This window comes from Abramis brama (assembly GCF_963993115.1).
Source record: "Abramis brama genome assembly, chromosome: 3".
Taxonomy (NCBI): domain Eukaryota; kingdom Metazoa; phylum Chordata; class Actinopteri; order Cypriniformes; family Leuciscidae; genus Abramis; species Abramis brama.
Window position 1 is genome coordinate 22131619 of NC_139965.1, and position 17387 is coordinate 22149005.

The 17387-nt window shown below is 37.7% G+C and overlaps 1 protein-coding gene across 1 annotated transcript; it reads left to right on the plus strand.

The window, feature by feature from the left end:
- Positions 1–2544: 2544 nt before the first annotated feature.
- On the plus strand, positions 2545–6914 carry LOC311079903 (zinc finger protein RFP-like; the record flags this gene model as incomplete). Its single annotated transcript, XM_084109624.1, has 6 exons — positions 2545–3123; positions 3663–3758; positions 3916–4149; positions 4230–4395; positions 5855–6241; positions 6332–6914. 6 exons carry the CDS (start codon positions 2545–2547, stop codon positions 6898–6900), a joined length of 2031 nt encoding a protein of 676 aa, XP_083965750.1. The 3' UTR covers positions 6901–6914.
- Positions 6915–17387: the final 10473 nt, after the last annotated feature.

Below are 17387 nucleotides of genomic sequence, written 5' to 3' on the forward strand. Positions count from 1 at the left end.
TGTAGTTCCGCCATCTTGAAAAACTATAATAGCAGAGAGGGACAAAAAGTACTAGGCCAACGCGTTTTCGTTCAGAACCAGCGTCACGTGACTGAAGCCAGCAGAAGCGGAGGAGGAGAACAGAGAGAGACGCTTGTCACTCCCGCGGCAAGTTTAAAAGGATGCACTGCACGGTTATTTATACACCGTTCATTCATACATATGCTGAGTCACAGGATGAGTCCTCGTCGTCGAAAAAGTCCAAAATAGACCGTAAAAGGAAACGTGTCCGGATAGCTAATGCAGGAGAAAGCTTTCAAAAGAGACGCTGAAGTTGCCTGCTTTCTTCTCGACAGGTAAGTCAATGTTACGGTCTTAATTACAAGCTTTTTTTTTCATTGCTTGGTTGTGTACTTTTATTATATAGACAGTAGAACATTTATAGTTAAAAGTTAAACAGGCTCTTTGATGAATAGCAGCTATTGAGTAAAGTAACGTTAGAGAAGGCTCTGATGATGATGATATCTAACAATGCACATACTTCAAAAAATATAACGAGTAAAGAAGGCATTACTACTAATTACCATAGTTAATGTTTTCCACAGTCAGTAATTCATACTGTAGCATTCTTTTTTTCCGTTGTTTCAAGTTTCAGTTTGTTTTAAATAACAAACCTGTTCACCCGAAGAAAAACTCGAAGTGCTATTATAAGACATCCTTGTCATAGCTTTTTGGTACATAACGGCTACCGTAGATGCAACGCGCATTTGAAAAAGTGAGGCGCTGGAGAGCATTATTCGTTTGAATGCAAAATACAATTTCACCACTAGATGGGAGAAATTCCTACACACAGTCCCTTTAAGCTAAAACTCCAAGCAAGGAACTCTTCCGAGGACTCCCATTGTGGTCAAATAAAAATTGTGAATACAGCCCTGAATCTGAAATGCAAACGTCTTTAGGAGCATTTCCTCCATTACACCCAGGAGTGTAGGCTACATGTTGCACACCAGTAAAAATCGAAATCCTCAGATCCTCAGAACCTCAGAAATCAGATTTATTTTCCCTGTCACTCATTTGCGTGTCTGGGACAGAGTGGTTATTATTACCTTTAAAGTGAAGACATCCCCGATTTTATCCCCAACATTTTTTGTAATGAGTTTCGTAAAAGGTTTCATATTGCCACCAGCACCAGCAAAGAAACAACAAAGGAATAGTTAAAGGCATAGGTAGTCCTGTTGACATTTGGGATCGTATGACGTAAAGAGGATTTAGCACACACCTTTACAATAAACTGAAAGTGAAAATCACCTTAAAAACCTTACCTTTACTGAACTTTAAGCTATTCAATCTTCGGTTTTAAATAGCACGGACAATCAGTTCTACTATGTATTTTCTTCTTAATAACATTAAGTCAGAGGCAACACTAATACACAGATGAGAAGAATGAGTGTTCATATGAGAAAACACATTGAGCACTACTGCCAAGCATTGCAGCGTTCATAAAGCTTTTGTTATCTGCTGAAGATTTAAGTGACAATCTTATTATAGTCTTAAAGAAAGCATGACAAGGTGTGTTTGGCAGTATTATGTAAGATTTACAGAAATGAAACCAACCTTTAACCTAACTGAAACTGAAACCTACCTTACCTCACCATAAAAACCTGCCGAGTTATTGGTCTTGAATAAATGAGGAATTGAGATCTGATGTGACTGTGTACTGCATTCTTCTCCTGAGAAAACACGAACAGACAGGTAAGATTTCGTAGACCAAACCTTAAAGCGATATATTGTAAAGCAATTAACTTATAAGATTATACTATATAATTCTTAGGAAGAACAGACCAAGCACCATGTTTATAGGCTATAGACCTTACTCAGAGCTTATATTGCCACTGCTTTGATACAATCTGTATTGTGAAAAGCGCTATACAAATATACTTGATTTGATTTGATTTGATTTATATTGGCGGGAGTTTTTTGTCAACTAAAATTTCTTGGAAATATATTTTTAGTGTTTTATGAGCAGAACAATCCAAAAACACATTAAATAACAGTACAGTAACAGTACAGCCCATTGAAGAGACGCATGTCTGTCCCTCACAGCCTCGCTTTCATTCCCATTAAAAATCAAAGATGGCACTGCTGTGAATAAGGTCTATAGTTAGAACAATTCTTAAATAAATAATACTGATCATGTGACATTTGACATGCATCAATTATGTAAATGGATATTTTTTCATAGATTTTACAGAGACTTAGTACAATGAGTTCTGGTATTGAAAAATATGATTTACCCGTTTTTCAGTGGCATTTCACATGCAAGTCAAATTAGATTATGAAGAATTGCCAAATCATACGGTATTTTACCATTAGCACTGTGTTTTAAGCTATACCTATGCTGCCTATATGGCAAAACAGCCAGTGTTCACTGCCTGAACATAAAGTTTAAGATCACAATTCAATGTTTAATCTGTTAACTGCTTTTCTTACTTGTTGTATAATGTAATAGTCCTTGATCAGTCCAATATAGAGCCTCATGGTGTCACTGTTTCTCCAGTAACAGTCATGACTTCCTTCAGTTCATCAATCTCTGATGAGCTGCTCCAGTGCAATGTATGTCTGGAGGTGCTCACCGACCCAGTCACCACTTCATGTGGACACAACTTCTGTAACACCTGCATCAAGGCATGCTGGGAGAGTGGACAGCTCTTTATGTGCCCTCTATGTAAGGAAGACTTTGAAAGTAAACCAGAATTGAAGATAAATGCAGCATTTAAAAAGGTTGTTGACCGTTTCAAAGTGCATCAACAGCCAAAGAAACTTCAACACCAAACAAAACATTTTCAACAAATTTTATGTGATGTCTGCTCTGAAAACAAGCAAAGGGCAGTAAAGTCTTGTTTGCATTGTGTAACGTCTTTCTGCGAGACTCACCTTGACCATCACAAAACAGCACCAAGGCTCACAAGGCACAGACTGATCAACCCCGTGGAGAACCTGGAAGATTATATCTGCAGGAAACATGATAAACCACTGGAGATGTTCTGCAGAGATGATCAGACATGTCTGTGTCTGTTTTGCACTGAAACAGTACATAAGACTCATAACGCTGTTCCTATAGAGGAAGAAAGTGGATACAGGAAGGTGAGAAGCTTTAGAAGATATTTTATCATATTCATTCCATTCTACTTAAAGGAACTGTTCACACAAAAGTTTATTTACTCATATCATGTCATTCCAACTTCTGTGAAACAAAGAGCAGCTCTTTTCATTCCAAATCCAGTCAATGCTGATTTATAATGTAAAGACAAAAAGACAAAAAAAAAGCATAAGTCTGATAAAAGTAGTCCATAAAACTCACATATCATAATTATTTCTGAAGCCATTTAATAGCTTTGTGAGACATTAGCTGATAATTTTCTCCGCCACAAAGCTCTGAACACGCACATCGAAATTAGGGGGGGTCCTATTCCTATTCTGTTAAAAAAAAATTACACCTAAAAAATTTGAAAATGATCCATACTGCCAAAGTATGAATCAAATAAAGCATAAAGTAAATTAAATAGGTGAAATCCAAAATCACTGTAAAGAATATTTTCAATACAGTAAGAGAACAGTTCAATGCATGTTTACACTTTTTGCATTTACTTCAACATAATATTGCTTTCGGTTTCTGTCCTCAGATTCAACTGGAAAAGACACAGGCAGAAATCAAGGTGATGATCCAGGACAGACATAAGAAGATTAAGGAGATAAAAAACACAGTAAAGTCCAACAAGGTGTGTCGTTATAGTGAAGTGACAAGAACAATACTATAAATTCAAACTGAATGACATATTATTTGAGTATGATTATCTACTGTATAGAGGTGGTGGAAAGAATGGTTTGGAATTTGACTGTGATTTGACTGTCTAATATTCTTCTCAACATAACCAGAGCACCACAGAGAGAAATAAAGCAAACAAAGTTGAGCTGTTCACTGCTCTGATCCACTCCATTGAGAGATGTCAGTCTGAGGTGTTGGAAGGAATGGAGCAGAAGCAGAAAGCAGAAGAGAAGCAGGCTGAAGAGTTTATTAAAGAGCTGGAGCAGGAGATCACTGAGCTGAAGAGAAGAGACACCGAGCTGGAGCAGCTCTCACACACTGAAGATCACTTGCACCTCCTACAGGTCAGTGTCTGTCTCTCTGCTCAACTCACATGACAACACTCCTCATTCTGAAGCAATTCTCCTCTTCTGCATTGCTTCAGGTTTACTCATCTATGTGCAGCCCTCCACAAGTCAAGACCTGGACGAACATCAACATTAACACTGATCTACTGAACGCAGAAAATCTGGAGAAAGCTCTTACTTGCCTCAAGGAAAAAGTCAACAAGGAACTGGATAAAATCCATGAGATCAGTAAGCATTATGGAGGTGAATTTATATATGAACCAGCATTCTCAATCCATTCTGAATTGTAACCGGCATGCTTTATCAGGCATGATAAAGAGAGAGAAAGAAATCAAGACTTGGTATTGTGGCTATACTGATCCTAGATATTGACTGACTTGATCCTAATTATCTAAGAGGCTTATCATGTTCAAATTCTTTAAGAGTAATCACAATTAGCCCACTGAGAGATTCTAAACAAGTAATAGTAGGCCTACTTTAAATTGCTATTAAAGGTGCAGTGAGCAATTTCTGAGAACTGTTGTTGAAAGTGGATTGGATAACAAACTTGTAACAAACTTGTAGCCAATCAGCATAGGGGGCATGTCCACTCATATTGGGGGAGGAGAGAGTGAGCAAGAGGGAGATTTGAAGAAAGACTGTAGAAAGAGAGATAGCTGAGAGTCATTACAAAAGAGAAAATGTCACAGGAATATCACTGGGAAAAAACGGGCACCATCTAATATTAGCACCCGCATTAATATTAGAAAAGCATTCCAGCACTAGACCTAAGCAGGAAGGCCTGAAAACGGACACCAAGGTTGCATTGTTTCTTATCAATATGTGAGTTACATTGGTTTTTCTATGTTTTACAGAACCAAGAAATGCTGTTGTTGTAATTTTAGCTATATAGTGGCAGGAAAGTTTTGAGTGTCATTGGCTACTTTTACATGCAACCAAATAATCCGTTAGTAATTGACGGCTCAATCGGACTGAAAAACCTTCATGTAAACACCTTAATCGATCCAACTGAGCTCAATCCAAATTAAATTTTGATCGGATTGAAAGGGGTGATTTATTCCTTTTCTAATCCGATCGAGAGAAAATGTAAACACTTGATCGGATTGAAGACCGAAACTGAAAGGACTGCGCATGTGCAATGACGTTGAAATAGCGTGATGACGTATGGCGCGCGGAACGAGCTGTTTCTTCCTGTTGAATAAAGTGTCATATAAATGAGTGTCCCGTCATTCTAAAAGTCTCCTTTCACTCAGCGTCTGTGAAATGGAGCAGGACAACGTCCCACCAGTCCTTGTTTTGGACTCTCATCCACAGGCGCAGGGAGGGGCATTTTTACAGTGTTATAAATATAAGCAGCACGGCACAACAGTTCATATGCTCATTGTCTCCAAATTATGACCAGAAATGGATAAATATTAAGTCCGCTGTTTAAAACAAATAAAGAATGTAGGAGAATGGTTATTATGTGCAAACAGCAGGAAACTCTGTATATTCGTGTAGTTTGCGCCTGTCAAAAAAATCTATTCCGATTTGAAGCTTGAGACATATAAACGTGCACATCAACCTCATCACATGTTTAGCGTTCATGTCTAATGGTGTCTTTTCTAGTTCTTGATCTAGTGATAAAATAAGGCTTCCATCTTGTTTACTAATAAATACAGTATTAAAACATTTCAGTGAATTTTCACATTTACTTTCACAGCTCAACCTTCTGTTATTCAAGGATTCAACTTCATTCAAGCAACATCACAACCTTCAGCCAATGGGATATTTGTATTTGGCAGCACTAACACAGATTCTGTTCCCTCACTTCCTTCATGGGTACCTAAAAGTTCTTCAGTGATTGAGAAAAAGAATGCGACTGTTACTCTGAGAACACAGCAGGGCGCCCTGACAGAGATTTCAAAAATGAAAACAAGCAAAATTCAGACAGAGGGCAAAATCTACTTCACTCTAGGTAAAACTACAGACTGCGGCACTCCCTCAACGAAGATAGTGGAAATGAATAATAAACAAGTGAGGGTCTCACGCTTTGGTGTGGGTACTTCTCCATTGCCAGATCTGAGCTCAATACAGAAACTTTATGCAGGTAAGATATACTGTAAATATGATTAATAATAACATGATCTTCAGGGCTGCTTGAAATGCATTCATCACTTTACCTGTCTTCCTCCTGCAGTGGATGTGATTTTGGATCCTAACACAGCTTACCCTAAACTCATCCTGTCTAAAGACGGAAAACAAGTGAGTTATGGTGGATCCTGGACAGATGTTCCCAATAACCCTGAGAGATTTGACTCCTCTGCCTGTGTCCTGGGAAAGGATGGGTTTTCCTGTGGGAGATTTTACTTTGAAGTCCAAGTCAGTGATAAGACTGAATGGGATTTAGGTATGGCTCGAGAGTCTGTTAGGAGAAAGGGGAAAATAAGAGTGTCCCCAGAGAATGGACTTTGGTGTATATGGCTAAGGAATGGGAGTGAATATATGGCTAATGAATCCTGTCCTGTTTCCCTATCCATGAAAGACAAGCCCCAGAAGGTGGGGCTGTTTGTGGATTATGAGCAGGGTCTGGTCTCCTTCTACAATGTGGAGACCACGGCTCTTATCTACTCCTTCACTGGTCAGTCTTTTACTGAGAAAATCTATCCATTTTTCAGCCCTTGCAACAAAAGAGGTGATATGAACTCGAAGCCTCTGATTATCCCGAAGTCTAATTATGCATTTTATGTTCCTGTAGAAAATAAGTAATACAACAACATATAAAGGCCATTATTTAGTGGCAAACAATTATTAATTCAAATTTGAGGAATTGGGCTTACTATACTTTATAATTGTAATTACCATAGAACAGGTTGTTAGATAAAAACACACTACTTAAAGTTGTACTGTTAAATATTGTATTATTATTGTAGTAGTAGCCTATTTAATGGAAATTTGGTACGTACCACTAGACTTTTATTGTTTCCTTATGAGGTAAAATGAGGTAATTCCATGTAATTTTTGTTTTTTCTTTTACTTTAAAAATAAATAAATAAATAAATAAAATAACAGACCATCACTCTTTACACGTGTGGCTATTCAAACAAAACGTGGCTCTTCCTTAAAATATACACACCAAAACACAAATGGCTTGCTAGGTTTGTTTATTTCAGATATCCCTGATAGCTAGAACTGGTGAACCCTCCAGCACCCTAAATTAGGTAAACCACCTTCAACTGAGAAAAATAAGAGAGGCCTATCCATTTTTCCCGCTTCAGCTGCGTTGAGGCGTCTCTAAACTAGTTTTCTAGGTTACGAAAGTTACCGGCCATTAAGAACTACAATTTGATCATAACGTAATGGTAGGCTAATTTACAGAAGGACGGCCACATTTACATCCAAATACCACGGAACAGCATCAAATTGCGGGATTATGTCACGTGGGTGAGTTAGTTCACTTCATTCCATAATTTTGTGCTGGTTCATAAAAAAAGTCTTTATTGCAAAATATGCGATGTTGATAGGGCATTTGTCTTTATATTTGTGCGCAGTTATCTGCAGTAAATCAGAATAGATACATATTTAGAAGCGTTTTTGTTGTTTTGACACCTTTACCAACAACAACCACTGAACATGAATATTCATACTAAGTTACCTACCTGGCTAGTAATTGTGGAGTTCAGCAAAGCACTCTTCACTGTTGTGTCCAACTGGTTTAGCCGATATTTTCATGATGCTTCAACAGAAGTAGTATGTCGGATAAAAACGCCTATTGAGTGCATAAGGTGGTCGCGCTTTTAAAGTATAATTTGCTTTGGGTTAGCATGACACGCAGGAAAAATGTACAATATATTTTGCAAAGTGATATAAAATCTTTAATCTTATTCCATGGTCATAAAGCTGGTAACCAACTCCCAAGCATAAATACTTACTATTCTATCATATGATGACCACGCACGCAGGGATAACAAGGGACGTCACGTAATATTACTATTCGTTTTACATGACTATGTCGTTTATATTTGGGAGAAATAGAGAAAAGCCAAGTTCATCCACCTAAAAAAACAAACAAACAAAAAAGAATCATTTTGACATCTTTACAAAATAAACACATTTATTGAATAATTTTCGTAAATTAGCTTCGATCGCGTTTCAGATTTTAAACCCTTATCACTCCTTATCCATAAGTGTATTACTCCATTTTCGCCTAAATGAAAATACTCACCCTCATCTCCTTGAAATTATTTTTCACAAACATGCCACATTGCCACTAGATGGTGCGCTAGTACTGTAAAAACTCTTGATCATCTAAATTGTGAAACCTGTGTTGTGTGATTTAATAAAGGAAAAATCAATGTACAAAGGACTTTTGTCATAATTCAGAGAACGTCAGATAACATACAGAACAGCCACTTTGGTTCAGGAATGAAATACTATTTTTTTTAATTTGTGTCATTATTTGAGTGGCCTATATATTTTTTAAAAAGCAATTATGTAGATATCAGCAGTTCTTGAATTTACGAATTTTTAATTCCTCATAAACGCAAACTACAGAATGTCAGAACATCCCCATCATACCCCCACCCTCTTCTTTTTCTGCTCTTCCCTCCCTCCCTCCCTCCCTCCCTGTTCCCTGTTCTTTCCCTTCCCTCTTCCTGGGCTGAATGAATGGAAGGTCTCCCGCAGCACAATGGAAGCTGGTCTGGGTAGGAATGACAGAAATATCTGGAGTCAGCAGGAGGCTGGTGGCTATGGGGAACACACGTCACCCCCTGTGACATCACAGACAGTACATTCGCCCGGCTCCTGTCTCCACTTCTCTTCTCTCCCCCGTCCCTCAGTTTTTACAAAATAAAGCGGGATATTTAAGGACTGAGACAAAGGTGTGAAATGTTTGTTATAGATCTTTTTCTTGGGGGAAATGGATGTGAAACTGTTTTTAGGAAGGATGTAATGTTCACATTATGTAGGCCTATGTTTAACATTGTTTTGGTTTATTGCACAGCTCAATAAATCCAACGGTTTCCTTTTTATAACACTGAATATTCTGGGTCAAACAAACAACGCATTGACCATGTTTCCACACAGCCTTTCTCTGTAACATCTTTGTGACACTAACCCAAGGCTAGGTTTTAATTCTGCTCCCTACAGAGCAGCGTGTGTGTGAAGAAAAAAATCCCTGGTGTGGTTGTCATATGGAGGACTATCCATAAATGGAAAAGCACAGCAACAATCTGCACTGTTTGATTCATGTGATATTGGATTTCTCTCTTAGCTTTGTACAGATCCTTTTTTCTCATTCCTTCTCTCTGTTTCCCCCACTCAGCCTCTCTCTTTCTGTCTCACTCTCTCTATTCCGTCTTCCCTCATTCTTTCTGGCAGGCATTCAATTTCACACTTGGGGGAGCAGAATGAGGGGAAGGTCAGGGCTGTGTCAACAGAGGCCAGCATTTTTTTTTCTGCTGATACAGGGAGAATGAAGGGAGAAAGAGAGACCTAAGTGTCCCTTTTCTTGTCTCCTTCACACGTTCACCTACTTCTCTCTGCTCTCTCACACACTAGCAGACACTGATTCCTTCCCTCGGGTCTTTCTTGCTGCAGTTGTCTTGTCTATCCGAGCAACAGCTAAGAGTTACTAGTGAGAATGACCTTTCTTTTATAACACTTCAACCTCTCAATGATGAATACCATGGAAAAAATTGGCACGCAGGTTAACAGCTTGTCAATTTATTGGCTTTTATACACAAGCTTCAGAAATATTAAAATCAACATGAAATTGGCACTACCCAGCTGACAGGGAACGTTCTCAGAACATTGACTAATGTTTTGGCAAGGTTCTCACAAAGTTGTGAACAAACGTTAATAGAACGTTTGTTCAAAGTTGTCACAAAAACATTAGCACAAAACCATTATTCATATATCATTCATGGAACATTTTTTCTGGGACGTTTTAGTTGGACATTCGGCTGTTTTTAAACGTTTTTACTTACTACTTGTTTCAAACGTTCAGAGAACATTCAAAAGTTACGTTCCCATTATGTTTGAACAAATATGTTTTCATAACTTAATGAGAGCATTAGGAAAACGTTCTTAAAACACGTTTTTGGTAGTTGGGTTAGTTTCTATGGAGGGGACATGGTGATGGAAAAAATATTTCTATTACAAAAGTTTTGCAAGCAAATGCAAAAGTTTCTCAGAGGAATGCAACATTTTTGCGCCAGAATTCAAACAGTGTGAACACCGTTTCTTGGGGGAACACAAAAGTTTTTGTGAGAGAACGCAAAAACATTAAAACAGAATCTCATGATCTTATTTTTTGGGGGGTCATGTCCTCTTAGGCCAGGGGTGTCCAATCCAGCTCCGGGCCACTGTCCTGCAGAGTACACACCTGAACCAGCTAATGAAGATCTTACTAGGCCAGGGGCCTGTACCATGATGGTAGTTGAACAAACTCAGGGTTACGGGATTAGTTTCGAGTTGACAAAACCAAACCAGGCTTTGATCCTGAGTTTAGGGGTTATGTCTCTAGTGAACAGCCAATCACATGCTGTGAAACAGTGAAACTGCGATTCACTTCCTTCTTCTGCAGAATATAACGAGAAATATTAAGAATTTAAACAAATTTACCCCGCAAAAAAAAAAAAAACAGCTGTCTATGAAAGAGGACAACTAAAGAAAAAAATCTGGCTATATCAGTGCAAGTAAAAGTTGTGAAGTTAGTTTATACAGTTGATATAGGTACAGAGAGAATTGAACATATAAGGTCACATGTAGTCATTTTTACTGATTCTAAAGCTTATTTATATTACCTTTATATATTAATATTCATTTAAACTAAGTGCTTAATAATAATTGATAAACTAAAATTTGGATTAAATAATATATTAAATAGTAATTACATAAATAATATCTAAATCATAAAAAAATCTTTATAAAAAGCATTGCTAAAGGCCAGATGGTTTTGTCTTTAATCATTGATATTTAATTTGGAGTAGAAACAGGGGGAGTGATTTTATTGTATCAGACATGTGCCACTTTGCTCACAGCTGATTGGTTCAATTTTGGTTTGCGATCTCTTACCTGGAACATAACCTGCCCCGGAGCAGGTTAGTCGTCGAGCGCAAGGTACAATGAACACTGCTAAAAAGTGGGTGCCCAATCCTGTTCCTGGAGATCTAGTAACTTCTCAAACACAACTGAACCAGCTAATTAAGATCTTCAGGAGCACTTGATCATTACAGACAGGTGTGTTTGATCAGGGTTGGATCTGACCTTTGCAGGTAGAGCTCCAGGAACAGGATTGGGCACCCCTGCACTCGACGAACGGCTTTGACCTGTGCACAACTTTAAAAAAAATAATAATAATTACGTAGTTATTATAACGTATTAATGTAGATACTGAATCTACAGCGCAGCCAGTGTAGTCTGATTCCCAAATATCAGAGCAACCAGTTTTCCTAATGAATGACTCTGATTTTTAGTGAATCATAAACAACCAGTGTAGCCAACACATTTTAGGTATGTTAAATATGATTCACTCAGAAATATGTCACATTACAGAAGCACATTGCATAACCCTTTATTTTATATGTATATGTGTATGTGTGTTTGCATGTACATGAGCAAAGTTCATGCGGTGATTTTCTGACACACCCAACTGACTGACTCACATTGGCTTATGAGTGCAAAAGCAAACAAGGTGAGGCAAATCAACAGATTTAGTTACAAGTCTCATTCTACCATACAGTGCCTTTCCTCTCTTTCTCGCTCCCTCTCTCTCTCTCTCTCCCTCTCTCTCTCTCTCTCTCTAATTACTCAGTTGTTGGCAGTGAGTTTTGTAGTGTGGCAGTGCCAGCTTTGCCAGCAGGGCACAAAGGATTTACTGACCTATTGCTAACACTGGGAGCTTCCTCTAGTAAGCTCATAAAACACTGCACACACTTACACTTCAGAATCACACCAAGCAACCCCAGTCCCCAGCATATGGCACTTAATGCAGATGAAACTTTGTGCGCAAAAACATTATGCACATTATAAAACATTATAGAAGTGCTGTTTTAGGGCTCAATTGAAATTTGATATTGTAGCACTTGTGCTTTCTCTGCATTTCTGACTGTCCTTGCTTCTGCTCATATTGTTCTCTTTTGTAAGTGATTTTGGATAAAATAATTCGCTAACAATCTAAAGTCCCGTCCGAATGTGCCATCTCAGTAATCATCACGGATATTGTCAGTAAAAATTACGGCGACTTTTACCTTCAGTAAAAAGGTCCGGAATAATTACCTCAGGTAGGCCTAATACTAATCCCGTTCGAATAGACCCGCTGTAAGTACGTAAATATTTCGTAATTTCCTGTTTAAAAGTAGTTTACGCGGTTTTTCAATTATGGGGACGCTTGAAAAAGCATTCAGTTGCGTTCTAGACGCTGGGACAAGTCTGTGGCAAAACTCAAGTGTTTTCCACATACCATTCAGATCAGAAAGAAGATCGAAAGCACTTGTTAGAGACACAAAACATCTTTTCGCGTTAGGTAAGTGCCTATTACCAACACAATCCAGTCTGAAGTTAATTAATACATCGTTCGACCGGACATAACTGTTTTATATAAATATAGGTTATATGTGTTTGAGCACGTGATATCTTTTTATTTTTATTTTATTTTTTCTTATCAACAAAAAGTTTTTTACAAACATTTGTGTATACATTGAAATACAACATAGATATAACAAAGACTTGCACACTAGGGGGCTATTGCTAATTTACATTAAGATATTAAAGCATTTACAAATTTTCAATGTTTTAATTGCTTTTTGCTTCATAGAAAATCGGAGTGAATTGCGCACGTGATATCAGGAAGCAACGTAATACGCACATGACGACAGGGAGGTGACGGCGATGCGCAAATCGAGTTACCCCTCCCACTTCTGCTAGTTTTACTGAGATGTCTTATCCCGTGCGAATGCCATTAATGATACAGACGTCCTGTGGTAAAATTGCATTACTCCATCTACCCTTGTAAAGTTAATCCCGTCCGAATAGGGCTAAGAGTAAGTATATTCTCACCCATATGGTTCCAATTAAGAGTATTTTCTGAACCATAACAATAGTTAAAAACAATCATGTTTTCTCTGCATGGTGGTGCTATTATTGCAAAAAAGGTGTTTGTTAAACTGCCATTAAAAGTGCTGTCAGCCAACACCCTCTCTACAAAAAACAACCTTCAAAGACATAACAGGAGCAAACCCAAATGCACAAATTGATTCACATGCACAGAGTGTTTATAATTTGTTAAGTTATCTGATTGGCTGTGGAAAGAATAGGCCCGCCCCTTTATTCTTTTTTTACTGTTACAGAAGCAGGTGTGATTTCTCAGGAGATTAATTTCAGTCATATCTGTCTAATTCATTTCATTTACTTCAACTTATTTTGTAATCACAGAACAGTATGGGATCATAAGTGCACCTGCACTCAAGGCTGCGCTTATTTTTACTCTACACAGATATATTTATATATTGCTGATACTGTAGAAATCGCTATGAATTCCTAATGAGAAACGCTCAAATGAAGGTCGATATATTGCTTTATATTATGTTGTGTCTGATTGGATGTTGCTAATTGTTTTGCCTACATCTTTGTTACAGACAGACCCATTTGCAAAGCTGTTTAAATAACTCCAATAGTGCACAACAAAATGAACAGTAATTGTGTGAAGAAGGGATCCTCCTTAGGAAAATTACATGATTGGAAAATTATTGGGAATTGAGAAAATTCACTTAACTGTCTGTATAGAGGAAATAGTTTGATTACTTGATTGTGCAAATGATGCGTTACAGTTTTGAAAATCACAGGCAATCATTTCCAAAGAAAACAAAGATTTCAATAAGGATAAATGAGGGATGTTTGTGAGACTTCCGGAATAAATAATAATCTACTTCTATGCTGTAAATACAGTTGTGATCAAATTATTCAACGCCCATTGTAAACCAGGCTTATTGGCAAAATGTACAGGCTTTCAGCTGTTTGCAATGAAAAAATCAAACAAAAGAAATTGAAATAGCTCAACACAACAAATGTTTCAAGTGGTTTCCCCATATATGCTTTGGCAGAATTGTTAATGTTATCGAAAATGCTTTGTTGACTTGCCTCATTTGAGATATATAAACAAGAATGCTTAGAGTAGGCCTACCTTTAAAGCACTTTGAATCACCACATGTAATGATATAGAGGAGCCTGATAAAGAGCTGAATCCATGTGTCTCTTGTCAACAGTTGTGTGTAACTCAGGAAAAGTCATTAGTCATTGTGTCAGGAAAAGACTGCAGACTTCGCAAGCAGCCAAGAGATTAAGCAGGCTGTATTACAGGTGACTTGTCAAACAGAACAAAGAACAGGTGCTAACAAAGAACAGTAACCATGACAACACAAATAACATTTTGCATTGCTAATATTTGACACAAAGGCCTTAGACACACTGCCATTCCAAAGATTGGGCTTAGTAAGATTTATATATATCAATACTTTTATTCAGCAAGGATGCATTAAATTGATCAAAAATGACAGTAAAGCTTTGTACATTGTTTCAAAAGATTTCTATTCAAATAAATGCTGTTCGTTTGAACTTTCTATTCATCAAAGAATAAAAGATGTGTCCTGGTTTTCACAAAAATGTTTTCAACATTGATAATAATAAGAAATGTTTCTTGAGCACCTAATTAATAATGATTTCTGAAGGATCATGTGACTTTGAGGGCTGGAGTAATGATGCTGGAAATTCAGCTTTACCTACACATAATAACATTTATATTAAAAAAATTCTATATTAAAAAAGAATATAGAATGTTTTTTTATTGTAATAATATTTCACAATTTTACTGTTTTCACTTTTTTTTGAAAAGTCACTTTGTTTTGTTTTTTCCACTTCTTTCAAAAACATAAAAAATCTTTCCGACCCCAAACTTTTGAACGGCAGCGAAGCCCTTGAAAGAAACATCAGGAAAAACTTTTGAGCTCTTAGATTATGATTCTGCGACTGAAATATTTGGCGCAAAAAACAACAACAACACTGGTGTAGGTACTGTGTTCTAGCTTTGTATGAGGACCTCCAGGAGTGTTGTTGATGCTTGATAACATAAATTGGGCTTCATCCATCTGGTTTGGTCAGTGTAGGACAGATGTCTTTGTTGTCTTTTCCATTTGGAGCTTTTTTGATAATGTTTAATGTTTTAGCAGAGGTAGGGAAATGGTGTATCATTTATTTCCTTCAGATGGTGGAGAACATTGAAATGGTGTGCTCCAGTAGATTAGTAACATAAAGTATGCATATATTTATACACATTTCGTAATAAAGTTGAACATGGAAAATGAGAAACAAAATAAAGAAAGAAAGAGATCTGCATTCCATGGTACATTTTATTTCAGTTTAAGAGCTGCCTCATGGCAGGGGGTCTTTATAATCACTAATCTCTCTTTGGCTTAAGAGAAGTTCTACGCTCCTGTGTGTGTGTTTGGGGTAGATGGAAATTACAATTCAATAATGGGAGGCCTAGGAGTGGAGCTGAATGCAATGGCGGACTGGTGGCTTGGAAAGTTCAGTTCTTGTTCTTTTGTCAGTTCTTTTGGTTTTGTGCTAATGATGGTTTTAGGGGGTGTTCTACCCTGCTGTTCAAAGAACAAAACCGAGAGAGCGAGAGAGAGAGAGAGAGAGAGAGAGAGAGAGCTGACCTTGGCGAGTGAGAGGAGAGGTGGGTAAATAGATTGTATTGAGGTTACCTTGACAACTGGCTATGCTGATTTTGGCCATCGCTGGGCCTATGGGAAAAGGAATGGGGGAATGGGGGAAATAGGGAGAGAGAGATGGTGAGGAGTCAGTTATTTTATGTGTTGTGTGTGTGTGTGTAAATGTGTATGAAGGAGAGAGAGAGAGAGAGAGAGGCTGCCAGGCATGGACTTCATATTAATCATTAACACAATGTTCCCGAAAGTTCCTGCCAAACTAATACGGAAGAAATTCATGATGCATTTTTTTCCCTAAAAATTCTTTCTCTCTCTCTTACACACTCTCTGTCTCTCTTCCTCGTTCCTTTTTCTTGTTGTTGTTACACCATGATAATTGTAGTGGAGTTTACTTGCTATTCTTTTCCTAATATAACAAGGGAAAATGTAAGGGCTGACTTTGGCCAAGCAATAATGATTTATCCCATGACACATATAAAGATATACACAATATATATACACATATCATTAGCTCCTACCTCTAAAGCTAACCCACCTTCACACATACCTTTCTGCATTTTAGATTTTATGACTTTTTTTATGAAGACTATTATTTACAACAATTATTTATCAACAATTAAACATTTTGGATCAGTAAGTTAAAAAAAAATTATAATTAAAGGTCCCGTATTATGCCCCTTTTCACAAGATGTAAAATAAGTCTCTGATGTCCCCAGAGTGTGTATGTGAAGTTTTAGCTCAAAATACCCAACAGATCATTTTTTACAGCATGTTTAAATTGTCGTTTTTGGGGGCTCAGAAAAACGCGCTGTTTTAGTGTGTGCCCTTTAAATGCAAATAAGCTGCTGCTGGACGGCCCAGGGGGCGGAGCTTCATGAGCTCGCGCTCAGTCTCTCAGGACAATTTCATCTCACGGAATGATGATAATATCAGAAACTCTCAGTAACGGTGTTCATTTCGAGTCGGACAATAATGCCTACAGAGTCAGAGTGCTGTATAGAGATGGAACAGGTATAGTTTAGTAGTTTAATTATGGTTATAACGTATTTGTCATCTGCTTGTTATCCATTATTAATAGCCTACAAGTCTGCTGTTTCGGACAAGGGCCGAATAATGTTCAAACATATACTGATGAGTTTAATAAAGTTTATTGTACATCACACAAAAGATGAAGCGTCAGTTTTACTTCAGAAAATCACCGTAAGAGCTGAGTAAACAGTAAATTATAAGAAGTGCGCAAGTACATAAACGAATTTCGGTAGAGTTGAGGGAGCATTTTCTTTAAAAACAAAATAATTCCACCTCGTCTTCAGTGGCTGCCTCAGATTTCGGGAGTAAATAGAGAGTGCTATGTGGATTAATACATCCAGCCAGCCACACACCTACAACTCTTGGGAGACATTCTCGTCAGTGCAGCAGCTGTGAACTCGATCAGGGCGGGTCTATGTTGAAATGGCTGTGTCTGTCAACACTCGTGGGCGGGGCCTGTGCTTAGTGACGTCACTAAAACAGCATTCTGAAAAC